We start from the raw sequence: 15,963 nt of genomic DNA on the forward strand, positions 1-15,963 counted from the left end.
AGGTAGGGACGTTTGGAGAAGAGATGGTTAAGTCAACAAAGGCGAGATGGGTACGTCAACAAAGACCAAACACCCGGCGTCAGGAAAGGGGTCACAAACCTTTGCTTAAAGCACAACACGCAAAAGGGATAAAAATTTAAGCTTTTAACAGGCTCCCAAGTTTCCTTGTTTTCGCTGCCCGACAAGAAGTCTCAGAATGGGGAGAATCGGGGTCGCTTTTCCGGACACTACGGAATGAGTGCCACACATTCAGCTTTGCAATGCAACGTACATTCCACCTGAATGCTAGCCTGATGTTCTCCTCCAATTCGGCAGCAAGCAACTTGCCTTTGAAGCCTGGGGGGGGGGGTTGCTACTCCTGCTGCACATCCACAGGAACTTTAAGCCAACTTTGCCCATTTGGGAAGCGAACTGAATTTTTTCTTTTATTATTGTGTGCGCCAGAAGCAGGAAAAGGCAGCTGAGCAGACGACCCAACAACCTCACTGGGGTTACAGTGGGAATCTGCAGACATGTCCCCCCCCTTTTGCACAGCCTCCCCTCCCACTTATCTTCTTGAGGACCAGCAAACTGGGGGAACAGAAGGGGTTGCAAGGTGACCAACTGCCGCTCCGGCATCCCAAAAAGCATCTGGTGACTCCACAGCCAGCCGCCACCTCTCTCTCTCTCTTTACAGATTTTCTACTGTAACCGCTTCCTGCACTGCCGTGACTTCACACCGGCTCAAGGGCCTTGTGGGCCTTGAACTGGAAACAGCCTGTGAGGAGGCAGGGGGCACCCTGGGACTTGGGGACGGGCAGGCAACGATGCTCACCTGCAGGGCAGCCTCCCGGCTCTGCCAGCCCCATAACTCCCCCGCCAACCAGAGTGCTCATTTCCACGAGTGGCTCGGGCCGGTTAAAAGTTTAAAAGGAATACACCTGCTTTAAAATAAGAGCCACCTTCCCCCCGTTTCCCCCAAGAAACAAGACAGCAAATAACCAATGAAAGGGGAAGTGGGGAAGGCGTTCAAACGCAACAATGCGCCCCACTCCCCAAGGCACTAGTCCTCAGTGAGAGAGGAGGAGGAGGATGCTGCCCGGGTGGGCTGCCACGGCAGACCCAGCCCTCGGGCGGCGGGTTGAGGGGAGGCGCTCGCTCTCTGGAGCTCATCGTCAGCGGTTCTCTTCATGCCTGGAGGCGGGACTCATCAAGGAAGCAGCATTTGCAGAAATCCCTGCGGGGTCCAGGGTCTCTCTAGTCCTCCTCGTCCTCGCTGATGTCATAGGCCACCGCCGACTTGTTCCTGGGGACGTTGGCTGGAGACGAGGGGGGCGTCCGGGCAGTGAAGGGCCAGCGGAAGGAAGGGGAGGGGGAGCGGTCGTGGGTGGGGCTGCTGCTGGGGCTCTGCTTGGGGCTGATGGCCTGTAGCATGCGCCCCTTGCCCTCCTTCAGCATGTGCTTCTGGGGAGAAAAGGCAGAGCGCTGGTCAGAGACCTGCCGCAAAACTCGCACTAAGAATACTTGAATTAAGAATAGGAAGCTGCCTTAAGAATCAGACCCAGCGGTCCGCCTAGCTCAGCAGTGGGTCCTGCTGCTGTTGGACTACAACTCCCAGCATCCCTAGCTACCAGGAACAGCGGTCAGGGATGATGGGAGCTGCAGTCCAACAACAGCTGAGGACCCGGTCTGAGAAACGCTGGCACACTGGCCAGCCGCGGTGGCTCTCCAGGGTTTCAGAGAAGGGGCCCCTGCCAAGTCTACCTGGTGATGCTAGCGGGAGCTGCACCTGGGGCCTTCTGCATGCAAGGCAGGTGTTCTGCTGCTGGGTCTGGGTCCTCCCATGCAAAGGACTCGCACTGGCTCCAAGTTTCAGGCCTGCCCCATGCCACCTATCCAGTCACCAAACCATTAGTTCACCTGGCTCTGAATTGGCTGCAGCTCTCCAGAGGTTCAGGCAGGAGTCCTTTGGCTGGAGATGATGTTGGGGACTGAACCTGGGACTTTCAGTGTGCAAGGCCCCAAGGGTCATCTAGCCCAATCCCCTGCAATGCAGGAATGTCCTGTCTGAACTCACCAGCTGGGTTTGCTGCTAGCATGTGCAACAAGGCTCCCTTTATCGAGTTGGATCACCTGGGGCCCACCCAGTTCACTATTGTCTGCTCTGACTTAGCAGCTGCTGACCAGGGCCTCTTCCACCCTCCCCTCTGAGATCCTTCTAACTCAGGCGGACGGGGAGCCTCAGTCTCAGAGGCTGAAGAGAGCCAAGCCACACACCCCAGTCCTCAGACCACACCCCCTTAATGGTTCTCCTTTGTGCCTGGGTGGAACGCATCCTGGCTTTGAGTGACACCTGTTGCCCTGCCCACTTTTGCCCCAGCCCCGCCCACCAGGGGCTGCTCACGGCTCCTCCATGCTGCTCAATCCTCAGGTGCCAAAGACCAAACCTGGGCTGCTGCGGATGCAGAGGAGGGGCTCCACCTGTGACCTTGGGGTCTAAAGTCCTACGTAGGACGTGCAGTGGCCTTTCAAGCACGGCTGCGTTTGGCCCAGAGGGCGCAGGCACACGTGCAGAGTGCAGCTGGGCTCATAGCCAACCCCATGGGCATGGAAGCCCTGAGACTAGGCAGAGGAGTGGAAGGCGTCTGACGCTGCTGCCTCCTTACCAGAGCTCCTTCGGGGCCAAACATCTCCAGGAAGTTGCCAATGAACTCGCGGGACTTCTCTTCCCATTTCTGGATGAGGTCGATGCTTTTCTCCTCCACTTTCTGCACAAACTCCTTGGACTTCTCCTCGACGTCCTTCACCCTCTTCTTCACTTTGTCCACGCGCTCTTGCAAGTGGTACCTCTTCTCCTGCAATAAAAGAGAGAGGCCGTCATTGTCAGTACGCCGATGCGAACGACTGGGCTCAACAACTGGTTCTGCCCCGACTGGGCTAGGTGACTGGCGCACTTCCAGAGACCTTCCACTCCTGGAAAGCAGGTCTAAGTGCACTGGACCCACAACTGTCCACTGTGAGCACCAACCTCAGCAGAGTATGAACAACATGGAAGAAAGCTGTGAAGCGTAACTTCTTTTATTTCTAATAGCTACTGCAAACTAAAACTGAAAAGGCTACTGGCTTGCATGAGTGTTACAGCTCTCTCTCAGCCATCTCATCTCTACATAGATAACACACAGAGTCCACACAGAGTCAGGCAGGAGCGGAAGAAGCGAAGAGCAGTCTCTGCCCCCTGCTTTCTGAAAACATCTTATCAGGAGATTCTCGCAATGGGAGGGGGTGAAAATATCAACAGGCATCACGGGTTAGGGCTAAATTGGTGGCATCCGCTGAAAAACGGCAGCCTTGGGCACAACACCAGGCAGAAGGGCCAAATTCTGTATATAGAAAACACCTCACAGACTCAAAGCAGATGCAGAAATGTGTTTCTCTGGGTGGCAAGATCTGGATTTCATGGGATTTGGGGGGCCCCAGACTCACGTTGATGAAGCTGACGTTGAGCTCCTTAGCCGTGTAGCCTCTCTGCAGGTTCCGCCGGGCATAGACGTCGTAGTCGCGGACGATGCGAGTGATGATATCCGACGTGGAAATTCCTTCGGTTCTCTGAGTCGGTGCGAACATTCCTGCAAGCAGATGGAGAGAGGGTTGGGCAGTCAGTCAGTTGACCCCAGAAGGTTTCGTGCACATGGCGACATGATGCAATCTGGAAAGGCCCTGTACCCTTCTTGGAGGCTTCCCATTAGCATGATGAGAAAGACTGGGGATGTGGGGTGGGGAGGAAGGGAAAGGGGGGGGGACAAAGGAGGAGGAAGCAGGTTTGGGCTTCCCAGCCCCCAGCCCCTGTGTTCCCCTCCCATCTGAATTCACTGCTCTCCAATGGCCCATCTAGTCCAGCACTGGCCAAACAGATGCCAATAATACTAATACTAATACTTATTTATACCCTGCCCTCCCTGGCCAGAGCCGGGCTCAGGGCGGCTAACACCAGTAAAATTACAATAAAAACATAATAGGAAAAAAACCCCAATTTAAAATACAGGTTAAAATGCAATTTAAAATGCAGCCTCATTTTACAAGTAGCCCATAAATCAAAACCATAAGGGGAAGGAAACAGAAGGGTCAGACTGAGTCCAAACCAACAGCCAGGCAGAAAAGCTCCGTCTTGCAGGCCCTGCGGAAAGATGTCAAGTCCCACAAGGCCCTGGTCTCTTGTGACAGAGCATTCCATCAAGTCGGGGCCAGTGCTGAAAAGGCCCTGGCCCTAATTGAGACCAATCTAACCACCTTGAGACCTGGGACCTCCAAAGTGTTGTTATTTGTGGACCTTAAGGTCCTCCGTGGGGCATACCGGGAGAGGCAGTCCCGTAGGTACGAGGGTCCTAGGCCACATAGGGCTTTATAGGTCAAAACCAGAACCTTAAACCTGACCCTGTACTCCACCGGGAGCCTGTGCAGTTGGTAAACCACTGGATGAATGTGATCCCATGGCAAGAACCCCGTAAGGAGCCTCACCGCGGCATTCTGCACCTGCTGGAGTTTCTGGGTCAGCTTCAAGGGCAGCCCCGCGTAAAGCGAGTTACAATAATCAAGCCTGGAGGTGACCGTCGCATGGATCACTGTGGCCAGATCAGGGCGAGAAAGGGAAGGGACCAGCTGCTTAATACGATGGAAAATGCCACCTTTGCTGTGGCTGCAACCTGAGCCTCCATGGAAACCTGCGAGCAGCATTTGAGCCCAAGAGCAACTCTCCCCTCCTCTGGTTTCCAGCAACTGGGATTCAGAAGCATCCCTGCCTCTTACCTTATGGTTAGCAGCCCCTGACAGTCCTATCCTCTAGAGTGGTTTCCAAAACTTGGGTCTCCAGCTCTTTTTGGACTACAGTTCCCATCATCGGCCTAGGACCCTCGTACCTACGGGGCCGCCTTTCCCGGTCTGCCCCACGGAGAGCCTCAAGGTCCATAAATAGCAACACCCTAGTGGCCCCGGGCCCTAAGGAAGTTAGATTAGCTTCAACCAGAGCCAGGGCCTTTTCAACACTGGCCCCGGCCTGGTGGAACGCTCTGCCTCATGAGACCAGGGCCCTGCAGGATCTGATTTCTTTCTGCAGGGCCTGTAAGACAGAGTTGTTCCGCCTGGCCTTTGGCTTGGAGCCAATTTGATTCCCTCCCCCCCTTTCTTTTTTCTTTTTCCTTTCTCCTCCTGTGATGAGGCTGCATTTTAATATTTTAATGTTTCAATATTTTAATTGTTGTATTTTAATCTTGTTTTTAAGTTGTATTCATTCAACTTGTTTTTATTATTGCTGTTAAATTGTTTTTTTTATTATTATTGTTAGCCGCCCTGGGCCCGGCCTTGGCTGGGGAGGGCGGGGTATTATTATTATTATTATTATTAATAATAATAATAATAATAATAATAATAATAATAATCCATGCTTGCTAGGGATGATGGGAGTTGTAGTCCAGCAACAGCTGGAGACTCACGATTGGGAAAGCCTGCTCTAGAAGCATGTAGGGAAATAAAGAGGCTCTGCACAGCGCTGGCCTGGAGGGGAGCCAGCCGCAAGCCTCCCCAGAGGCGAGAAGCAAAGCTACAGGGAACCAGGCAGAGGGCCTTCTTGGTAGTGGCGCCCGCCCTGTGGAACGCCCTTCCAGCAGATGTCAAAGCGATAAACAACTACCTGACATTCAGAAGACATCTTAAGGCAGCCCTGTTCAGGGAACTTTTTAACGTGTGATATTTTACTGTATTTTTGGTTTTTATGGAAGCCGCCCAGAGTGGCTGGGGAGGCCCAGCCAGATGGGCGGGGTATAAATAATAAATTATTATTATTATTATTATTATTATTATTATTATTATTATTATTACGGGAAGGCTGGATGGTTCCACTGGAGAGACTCAAGCTCACCTGCTTCCTTTATGTGCTTATAGACATCGTCGCTGCCGGCAGAGGAATAGGGGATGTCGTCGTGGGCAACAAAGTCGATCTGTGGGATCGGACAGCAAGAGCCATTAGCAAAACAGCAGGCAGGAGACAAGGTAGCGGCACAAGCAGTGACCTGGTAGATGAGGGCACCAAGCAGGGACTGGCACAGACACACAGAGCAGGGAAGGCCTTTCAGCCCATTGTGCTGCCACTGGCCAGGTCTCTAGGGCACCCCCCATCGGAGGGCAGGAGGAACGGAGTTTGGCTCCAGTGTGGTGTAGTGGTTAGGAGCGGTGGACTCATAATCTGGTGAACCGGGTTCGCTTCCCCGCTCCTCCACCTGCAGCTGCTGGGTGACCTTGGACTGTCACACTTCTCTGAAGTCTCTCAGCCCCACTCACCTCACAGAGTGTTTGTTGTGGGGGAGGAAAGGAAAGGAGATTGTGAGCCACTTTGAGACTCCTTTGGGTAGTGATAAAGGGGGATATCAAATCCAAACTCTTTCTTGCCACGGCTCAGAGAATCCCACTTGGCCGTAAGGCTAAGGACTGGAAAAGCTACAAGGGACCCAGCCCCCTTCCCTCCAAACCACCTTTCACAGACGCTCTTTTACCCTGTGCTCAGCCAAGAACTCGGGCGTCAGGGTCCAGGGGGCGTTCCTCACCACCTCGTCCACGTAGCGGCAGTGCTGCACGGCGTCGTAGCGCTCGGCCTCGTTCATCACCGTGAAGCCCTTGAAGTTGTGCGTCAGCTCGTCGCTGCAGACTGCAATCGTGGAAAGGGCAATGGGGTGAGAATGTGCGCTCCGGGCCTCTTAAGCAACCCTGCCCGTCCTCGCTGGGGTGCCTCTTCCCTGGAGCTCCTGCCGAGAACACCCCGTGGCGTCACAGCGCCATCTAGGAAAGGGCTGCAGCTCAGGGACAGAGCATCTGTGCTGCATGCAGAAGGTTCTGGGGTCAAGACCTGACATCAGGGGGCTGCCTGAAAACCCCACAGAGCTGCTGCTGGTCAGTGTAGACTGTACTGAGTTAGATGGACCACAGGTCTGATTCAGGATATGTACATAAAGACTCCAATGGGAGAATAATAATAATTAGAATTAAACATAATAATAATAATAATAATAATAATAATAATAATAATAATAATAATAAATTTTATTTATATCCCGCCCTCCCCAGCCGAAGCCGGGCTCAGGGCGGCTAACAACAATAAAATAGTACAACATTCTAAAATCATTTCATTATAAAATTAATTCAACTCAAATTGATGGCAACCATTAGGCTAAAGTTCTATGAAGATTGCCAAAGGAGGGAGTCAGGCTGCGCCCTGACCAAAGGCTTGGTGGAACAGCTCTGTCTTGCAGGCCCTGTGGAAAGATGTCAAGTCCCGCAGGGCCCTAGTCTCTTGTGACAGAGCGTTCCACCAGATTGGAGCCACAGCCGAAAAAGCCCTGGCTCTAGTTGAGGCCAGCCTAATCTCCCTGTGGCCTGGGACCTTCAGGATGTTTTTGTTCGAAGACCGCAAGTTCCTCTGTGGGACATACCAGGAGAGGCGGTCCCGTAATTACTTCAAGGAGAAGTAATTATCCTAGTTGGAATATATGCACCCAATGAAAAAAAAGTAGAATTCTTCAAAGAACTAGGAAAAAATGTTGCTGGAATACACAGAAGAAAAAAATGATCCTCATGAGAGATTTAAATGGTGTAACAGACCCTGAGATGGACAGAACAGTAGGACAGAGAGGGGGAAAAAAAGGAAAGATGCCACGTAGTTTTTTCGAACTACTAGAAAATATGGATATAAAAGATGCATGGAGATTTAAACGTTTAACAGAAAGGGACTATACTTAAATTTTTCAGAACCAAATAAATCCGCCAGTAGAATAGTTGCCATTTGGATATCTAAAGAGTTACTTGGGAGAATAGGTAAGATACAAATTCTGCCAAAACTAGGTCTGATTCAGGATATGGCACCTTCCCGGGGAGCCTGGGTATGTTTAGCCTGGATAAGAGGAGATGGAGAAGAGATATGAGAGCTGTCTTCAAATATCTAAAGGGCTGTCATGTGACAGATACAGCAAGCTTGTTCTTTCCTCTGAAGGATAGGACCTGACCCAATGGATTCAAGTTACAAGAAAGTAGATTCTTGTAAGAAGAAGAACATTCTGACAGTGAGGGCTGTTTGGCAGCGGAATGGATTTAATCTGGAGGTTGTGGTCTCTCCTTCTTTGGAGGTTTTCCAGCAGAGTTTGGATGGCCATCTGTCTTGGACGCTATAGCTGAGATTCCTTCATTGCAGAGGGTTGGACTAGATAACTCTCAGGGTCCCTTCCAGCTCTATGATTCTATGGTTTTGGCTTAACCCCTTAAACTACATCTCCGGCTGAAACAAAGTGCACACGCTCCCATCAACCCCTTCCCTCCCCCCAACACTTCATGGTACAAAGGGCCGAGTTTTGCTTTTTCAGAAATCTCCGCAAGCCTGTATACAAGGAATGGCACTTTTTGGAAGAGCAGTATGCATTACTTTAAGAACTGTATAAACACTCAGAAATAAACTGTACAGAGAGCTAACTGCACAATAAAACTGTGCTAAAACGCTACAAAGTCAAGACGGTATCCCAGGAAAAGGAGGAAGGAAGCTGTCAGAGGCTCAGGAGCAGAAGCACAGGGGAGAGAGCAAATAGAGAGCGGAGGAGAGGAATCCGAGGGGAGCGTAGGGGAATACGACAGTGACCCGAGAGATTCCATGAGCTTCTCCAGCGAATCAGAAGATTCCCAGAAGGGGGCGCCTATGGTAAGGGCAAGGGGGGTCCCAGGGGGGACGCACCAGAAGCAAGGGACCAGCGGGGACTCCCAAGGGAGCAGCGGAGGATCAGGACCAGCTCCCCCACCAGAGCGCAGTGGGGGGGAAGAGTCACATGAGTCAGGACCAGCCTCTCCTCCAGCGGGGAGAGAAGATGAGTCAGGGGTGACCACGCCCCCATCGGAAAGTGGGGAAACGGAGGGAAGGTCAGGTCCAGCTAGCCTCCCCGAAGGAGGGAGCAGTGACACAAGTGTAACGGTCAGAAGGAAAGTGGGAGGCTGGGCGCGCGCGCCAAGTTCAAATGTGCAGGAGCGCGGGACAGCAGAAAACCCGGATTGGGAGCCAGGTCCTAAAGCCCGAAGGAGGGAGGGGGAAGAGTCAGGGGACTCAGCGTCAGAAGAGTCTAGGAAGGGTGAGACCCCGACGGGCAGGCGGACCCAGAGGAGGAAGGAACAGAGGAAGAGGTGGACAAGGCTAGAATCTTAAACTGGTGTCAGGGGGGAGGAGATTCAGATGGAGCTTCGGTGGTCTAAGGTTAGAGACGTAGTGTTGCACGCTGCGCGTGTGGAAGTGAAACTGGACTTCAATAAAGACTTTTATACTAAAGAACGAAGCAGTGTTGGTCTTGTGTGAGCTGGGACCTTGGGCAGCGCTGACAGAAGCTTTGCCTGGTATCGGGACCCCAGGGAGGGAACAGCCTCCCTTGTGACATCTGGTCAGATGGAACAGACAAAAGACAGCAGGATATAAAGACAGCCCAATATAGCCAACACAGGACTGCCATGATGGCAACTTAGAGAGGGGCCCACTTTCGTATTGGACAAACTTTAATGGAATGAAACCTGAAGTGCTCTGAAAAGTCAATGGAAGACATACTGGCTTGTTCGTTTTTTCTGCACAGGTGATACAGATCAGCTGTGGGTTCAATCAGTTTCAACTTAACACTCTCTGGGGTCCTACGTTTTAGACAAGCCTCCTTGGCTGTCTTCTGGGCCATGTTTTTCCTCCAGGGGAAAAAGTACTTTCTCTTGTCTGCTCTGAATCTTCCCCTGAATCAAGATCCCTGGCTGAATCTAACCAAGTCCTAGCATTATGAGAGAGGAAGGGAAAAAATTCCCTCTACTTGCTTCTTACATATCATGCGTGGTTCCCCCAGCCAGGTAGCTTTCCTCCAAAATGTTTATGGAGTCAAAGGAGCTCTGCCTTACCCCCTACAATCAGGTACGTGTTTGGGAAGAGGTTTTTCGCCTGCATCAAGGCCCGTGCGTGCCCAGAGTGGAAAAGGTCAAATATTCCGTCGGCGTAAACCCTGACTGGTCTGTCCACTAAGAAGAGGAGAAAGGAAAAGCTTGTTAGTGAGGTGCTTTAAGGCTTCCACAAGAGCCTGTTCCAACCCCAAATCCAATATTCTGTCTGCTACACTAGAGTGGCTCTCTTTGCAGCGACTTGAAGCACAGCTTCCTTTGTTCAAGTCCTCAGAGATCCTGGTTGCAGGCAAATCCACAAAGACAATGGCTTCAAGTTACAAGAAAGGAGATTCCCAAGGAGAGCAAGAGCTGTTCGACAGTGGAATAGTCTCCCTTGGGACTCTTATTCCTTGGAGGTTTTTAAGCAGAGGTTGGATGGCCATCTGTCTTGGATGCTTTAGCTGAGATTCCTGCAGTTGCAGGGGGTTGGACTAGATGACCCTCGGGGTCCCTTCCAACTCTATGACACAATCAGACCCAGAGCATTTGCAAAGGTAGCAGCAATCAATCAGGACAGGCGAGCAAGGAGACTTCCCTAATCTTTAATCACTGGAGAGCCAGTGTGGTGTAGTGGTTAGGATCAGTGGACTCGTAATCTGGTGAACCAGGTTCGATTCCCTGCTCCTCCACATGCAGCTGCTGGGTGACCTTGGGCCAGTCACACTTCTCTGAAATCTCTCAGCCTCACTCACCTCACAGAGTGTTTGTTATGGGGGAGGAAGCGAAAGGAGATTGTGAGCCGCTTTGAGACTACTTAAGGTAGTGATAAAGCGGGATATCAAATCCAAACTCCTCCTCCTCCAGCTTCAGCTCCTTGGTGCATCAGCAATAAGGACCCCCTTGGCTGTAAAGACTTTCTGGCACCCATTAGATTTTCACTGGTCATGAGAGATTTATTCAAATAGGCAATTTCCAGGGAAATCTCAGCATATGAAATACACCTGGAAAAACAGGTTCAATGTGGCACAGGGATTTGGGGAACCAGCATAATTGTGAGCAACTCCGCCCTGCTGTAAATTCAACCCCCCACTCCGTTCCTGGCTTCTGGGATTCAGAATATTTTTTTTCTTGTTTTCCTCTTCCAAAAACTAGGTGTGTTAAGGATATCCATGTGCAAGTAAGGGACCCTTGACTTGAGGAAATGGGGGAGACTGACCAAGTTCCTATAGTCAGTGACAGCCACCCAGTGACGGCCACCCAGCTATAAATGAGGATTACCGTATTTTTTGCTTTTTAAGACGCACTTTCCCCCTCCAAAAAAGTAAGGGGAAATGTTTGTGCGTCTTATGGAGCGAATGCAGGCAGGAGGCTCTGCTCAGCGCTCCCTTTAAAGAGCCGCGTGGAGCGTGTGTGCGGCTCTTCGGGGCTTTTCCCCGAGGAGGGAGAAGGGCTGCCCCCCCCACTCCATGCGCTCTTTAAAGGGAGCATGGCTCTTGGGGGAGACTTAGCCGCACGCAGCCTCTCCTGGGCAGGGGGATGAAGGCTCCCCTTGCCCAGGAGAGGTGTGCGCTGCTATCCCATAAGCCAGGACAGACAGCAGAATCGCAGCACAGTGATCCCGCTGGCTGTCCTGGCTTCTGGGATTCAGAATTGTTTCTTCTTCTTGTTTTCCTCTTCCAAAAACTAGGTGCCTCTTATGGTCTGGTGCGTCTTACAGAGCGAAAAATACGGTGAATAAATTCATGCAAGTTAAGTCTGCCAAGAGCTAGTAGCCACAATGCCTATGTTCTTCTTGGCCGTTGGTTGGGTGCCGGCTGCTGGGAACCCAGGGACTCAAGAGTTGCTTCTGCTCCCAGGCCGTTTGTGGGCTTCCCGCAGGAATCTGACTGGGCACTGTCCGAAGAGTGCCGAACTAGTTGAGCCTTTGGCCTGACCTGGCAGGTTTTCCTTATGTTTGTACAAATGAACATCGCCCAAAGCAGCAAACTGCCCGTGACCCCCAGTTCAAGGCTAAATCAGGGCCGTTTATCAAGCCTGGAGCCTGCAGATAAGGACGTAAGGGAAGTCTGCTGTGTCAGGCCAGTGGCCCCTCTCGTCCAGCAACTTGTTCTGACAGTGGCCGGTCAGATTCCTGTGTGACGCCCACAAGCAGGATCCGAGAGCAGGAGCAACTGTCATTTTGAGCCATGACACCTCCAACAGTGCAGGCGGACTGGAGCCATTGTGACTAGTAGCCATCGAGAGCCTTACCCTCCTCCATGAATTGGTCGAGTCCCCTTTTAAAGGCACCGAAGTAGTGGCCATCCCTGCCTCATGGGGGAGTGAGTTCCAAAGATTGTGCTCTACAAATGGTCTTGTAGAGGAGACCTTGGGGTGATGGGCACAGATTCACCTTGTGTGCCACTGCCCAGCTGTGGCCAAAGAAAGGAGCAGAAGGGAAACTGGCCAAGGAAGCCTCCTGCATTGCAGGGGGTTGGACTAGATGACTCCTGGGGGACCCACCCAACTGTACGGAGCTAGCATTCCTTTCACCAACAGGCTAGGCCAGGTCAAGCCATGACCTTTCGGAAGGTTTCCTTGCTGCTTCTCTGAGCAACTGGGGATCGTCTTCTGCCTTTATGCCTCCTCTCCCCTTCCTTGGCCTTTTCCTTGCTCTCGGATACACAGGAGCCGGGCACCGCCCACCTGCTGAGGCCACAAAGCCGCTCTTTGATCTGATGACTGAAAGGGCAAGCTCAGCCTCACCTCCCATGACTTGGCAGGTATTAGCAGAGAGATTAAGGGGATTTCGCAGCTGCATTGTGAGGTGGGGCTCTGCACTTTGCACTCAAGTCAGCAGAAGGAAGCCCAGAGGCAAACCCTCCCTTTGCCTTCCTGAACTCTTGACTGGGGATTAGGAGGGCAAATCTCTGCTGAGAAGGAAGCTGGGAGGGCAGAGAAAAGGAAAAAAAGCGCATCTTGCTAAAGGCTGCTCCAGTTTTCATAGATCCAGAAGGGCGTTTTGATAAGAATTAAAATATAGCCCTTTGAGATCACAGCATCCTTGATAGGGACAATGAGCGAGTGTGGGAGCAGCAATTTGTGTTTTGCTATATATATGGACCTCTCAGTTGGCACCCACCCAGACGGGGTGGAGAAGGGGATATGGGAGAAAGACGAGGGGATTATAATAAATGTAGTGGTTTGGGTTGCAGTAGGACAGGGGTAGGTAACCTAAGGCCTGGGGGCTGGATGTGGCCCAATCCCCTTCTAAATCCAGCCCGCGGATGGTCCAGGAATCAGCCTGTTTTTACATGAGTAGCATGTGTCCTTTTATTTAAAATGCATCTCTGGGTTATTTGTGGGGCCTGCCTGGTGTTTTTACGTAAGTAGAATGTGTGCTTTTATTTAAAATGCATCTCTGGGATATTTGTGGGGCATAGGAACTTGTTCATCATTTCCCCCCCCCCCCAAATATAGTCTGGCCCCCCACAAGGTCTGAGGGACAATGGACCGGCCCAGGGCTGACAAAGGTTGCTGACCCCTGGAGGAGGACCTTGGAGACTAGGGTTCGAAACCCCACTCAGCCATCAAGTTCGCTGAGTGACCTTGGGTGCCAGTCACTGCCTCTCAGGCTAAACTACCTCACAGGGTTGTTGTATTTCCATAAACCACAGATCCCTTCAAGTCACTGCTGAGAGGGGCTGGACTGAAATAAATCCCTCTCCCCACCTACTCAAAACTGGGGGCTTTGAGAATTACTTACATGGCGTCCCCCTTAACGCTTCATCAAACGTTACTCGGATGTATGGCTTGCTGTAGTCCACTTCAAGCTCATCGGAAAATGGAGCGGGCTCCCGGAGACCCTAAATTATGAAAGGATATCAAGAAAGTAAGTGAGCTTTAACACAGAGGGGCAATTTACACCACAAAGAACTCATAACCCACCTACTCTCAGCAGCCAGAAACACCATAACCAGACACTGGAGAGACCTGTCAGGAGTAAGCATGGACCAATGGTACCAAATAGTATGGGAAACAGCCCTACTGGAAAAATTAACTAATAAACTGAAACTGACACGGGGACAAACAGAAGAAGACACCTTCACCCCGGTATGGCTCCCCTTTATCACATACACAGCCCAACAAGACAATGACAATAATCCACCAACAGCATACAAATCAATATGGCTAACCTGATCCAAAACACCCACCCACCCCATTCACACATGAAAACAAAGACCACCACAGCCAACCACACATGAACAACCACACTCTAGGCCAACCCCAACCTCTCTCACCACCAAAGGAACACAAGCGAACAGCAGAGAACCTGCACAAGCGACGCTGACACCAAACCCCACATATATTAAGTATAATAGAAACATCGCCACCTGACCCCACCCATCTTCCCTCCCTCCACCCCTTCTTCTTCTTCTTCTTCTTTTTTCTTTTCTCCCCCTAATTTCTCAACAAATGAAACGGATTTGTAAAAATGTTACATGGAAAAAATATGAGAGAAATTACACTTCTGTGAAACAAGAAAATCTTTAATAAAAATATATATATATAAAAAACAAACCACAGAGGGGCAAAAGGGCATCTTGATTCAGCACCGAATCAGACCTGAAAACAGACTAACTGGGCACCAGGCCCAAGGCTATGGAAGGATTGCAGCAAGTGAATGTCTGGAGGGGTCACAGAGCTCACGCTTTCAGAGAACGCCACGTCCACTTCATCCGATGAAGGTGACTGTTGGGAGATTCAGGACAGAAAACAGAAAGCCCTTCTTCATGCAGCGCATAGTTAACCTACGGAACTCACTCCCACCAGGATGCAACGATGGCCACCAATCTGGATGGCTTTAAAAGATGAGACAAATTGGTGGGAGATATGGCTCTCAAAGACGGACGCCTTCTCTCTCCACCGTCAGCAGGCAGCGTGTCTCTGGACGCCAGTTGCTGGAAGTCACAAGAGTGGAGGAGCTGCTGCTGCTGCACTCTGGCCCTGCTTGGGGGATTTCCAGAAGCACCTCGCTGGCCCCTGCGAGAGCAGGATGCTGGACTAGAGGGGCCTGATTCAGCTACAGGGCTCTTCCGTTCCTGGGTAGCAGGAAAGTCATTTGACTGATGTTTTGAAGAGCCACTGTCAGTCTGAGAACAGGATGACATGGCCCAGTGACCCAACTTGCTGAAGTGCAGGGTTATATATATACAGTGGTACCTCGGTTCTTGAACGTAATCCATTCCAGAAGACCGTTAGACTTCCGAAACGTTCGAAAACTGAGGCGCAAAGGGTTGGCTGCAAGTTCAATGGGAAAAACTGAAAAACACACAACGGAAGCTTTTTGACTTCCGAGGCACGTTCGAAAATGGAAGCAATTACAGTGGTACCTCGGGTTAAGTACTTAATTCGTTCCGGAGGTCCGTTCTTAACCTGAAACTGTTCTTAACCTGAAGCACCACTTTAGCTAATGGTGCCTCTTGCTGCTGCTGCGCTGCCAGAGCATGATTTCTGTTCTCATCCTGAAGCAAAGTTCTTAACCCGAGGTACTATTTCTGGGTTAGTGGAGTCTGTAACCTGAAGCATATGTAACCCGAGGTACCACTGTACTTCCGGGTTTTCGGCGTTCGAAAACCAAAACGTTCGGCTTCCGAGACACTGGGAAACAGAGGCACCACTGTATTTGCAATTCAGCTTCTCTTGCTGTGGAACATGGGAACTAATTCCACATAAAATCCAGAAATTCCGAAGGTTTCATATACCACTGTTGTCTTATTACTCCTTTTTCTGGAACGAACAAAGGAACCTCTTTCGTCTCTTTTCTTTCTCTCTCTCTCCATTCTCCGCTGCCACCCCTTTCTTGTCCTGGCATTCAGAGTTGGAATCCTGATAAAAAAACTAAGGAGCTGTAGGCATAGAAGCTTAACATGCATTTTCTCTACAAATTCCTCCTCAAAACCCACAAGGGCCTCTCTCTGGCGCTGTGTTTATCAACCTTCAGTGTCCCCATGCTGTAAAAAAATGGAGTCAATGAGAGAGAAGATGGGAGGAATCACGTATTTTTCTGTGTGTGTGTGT

At 51.0% G+C, this 15,963-nt stretch overlaps 1 protein-coding gene across 2 annotated transcripts in view; it reads right to left on the reverse strand.

Annotated features, from left to right (window-relative positions):
- Positions 1 to 398: 398 nt before the first annotated feature.
- The window catches only part of PCYT1A (phosphate cytidylyltransferase 1A, choline), a 32,696-nt gene continuing 17,131 nt past the window's right edge, over positions 399 to 15,963 (reverse strand). For both annotated transcript variants that reach the window (XM_053387372.1, XM_053387373.1), the window contains exons 3-9: positions 13,649 to 13,748; positions 9,925 to 10,041; positions 6,522 to 6,673; positions 5,891 to 5,969; positions 3,463 to 3,605; positions 2,646 to 2,834; positions 399 to 1,443 (exon numbers count right to left, since the gene is read on the reverse strand). In XM_053387372.1, coding sequence (XP_053243347.1) covers positions 1,237 to 1,443; positions 2,646 to 2,834; positions 3,463 to 3,605; positions 5,891 to 5,969; positions 6,522 to 6,673; positions 9,925 to 10,041; positions 13,649 to 13,748 — 987 coding nt within the window. In that variant the 3' untranslated portion in view covers positions 399 to 1,236. The remainder of the gene's footprint in view (positions 1,444 to 2,645; positions 2,835 to 3,462; positions 3,606 to 5,890; positions 5,970 to 6,521; positions 6,674 to 9,924; positions 10,042 to 13,648; positions 13,749 to 15,963) is intronic.

This window comes from Podarcis raffonei, chromosome 5 (genome assembly GCF_027172205.1).
Source record: "Podarcis raffonei isolate rPodRaf1 chromosome 5, rPodRaf1.pri, whole genome shotgun sequence".
Classification (NCBI taxonomy): Eukaryota; Metazoa; Chordata; class Lepidosauria; order Squamata; family Lacertidae; genus Podarcis; species Podarcis raffonei.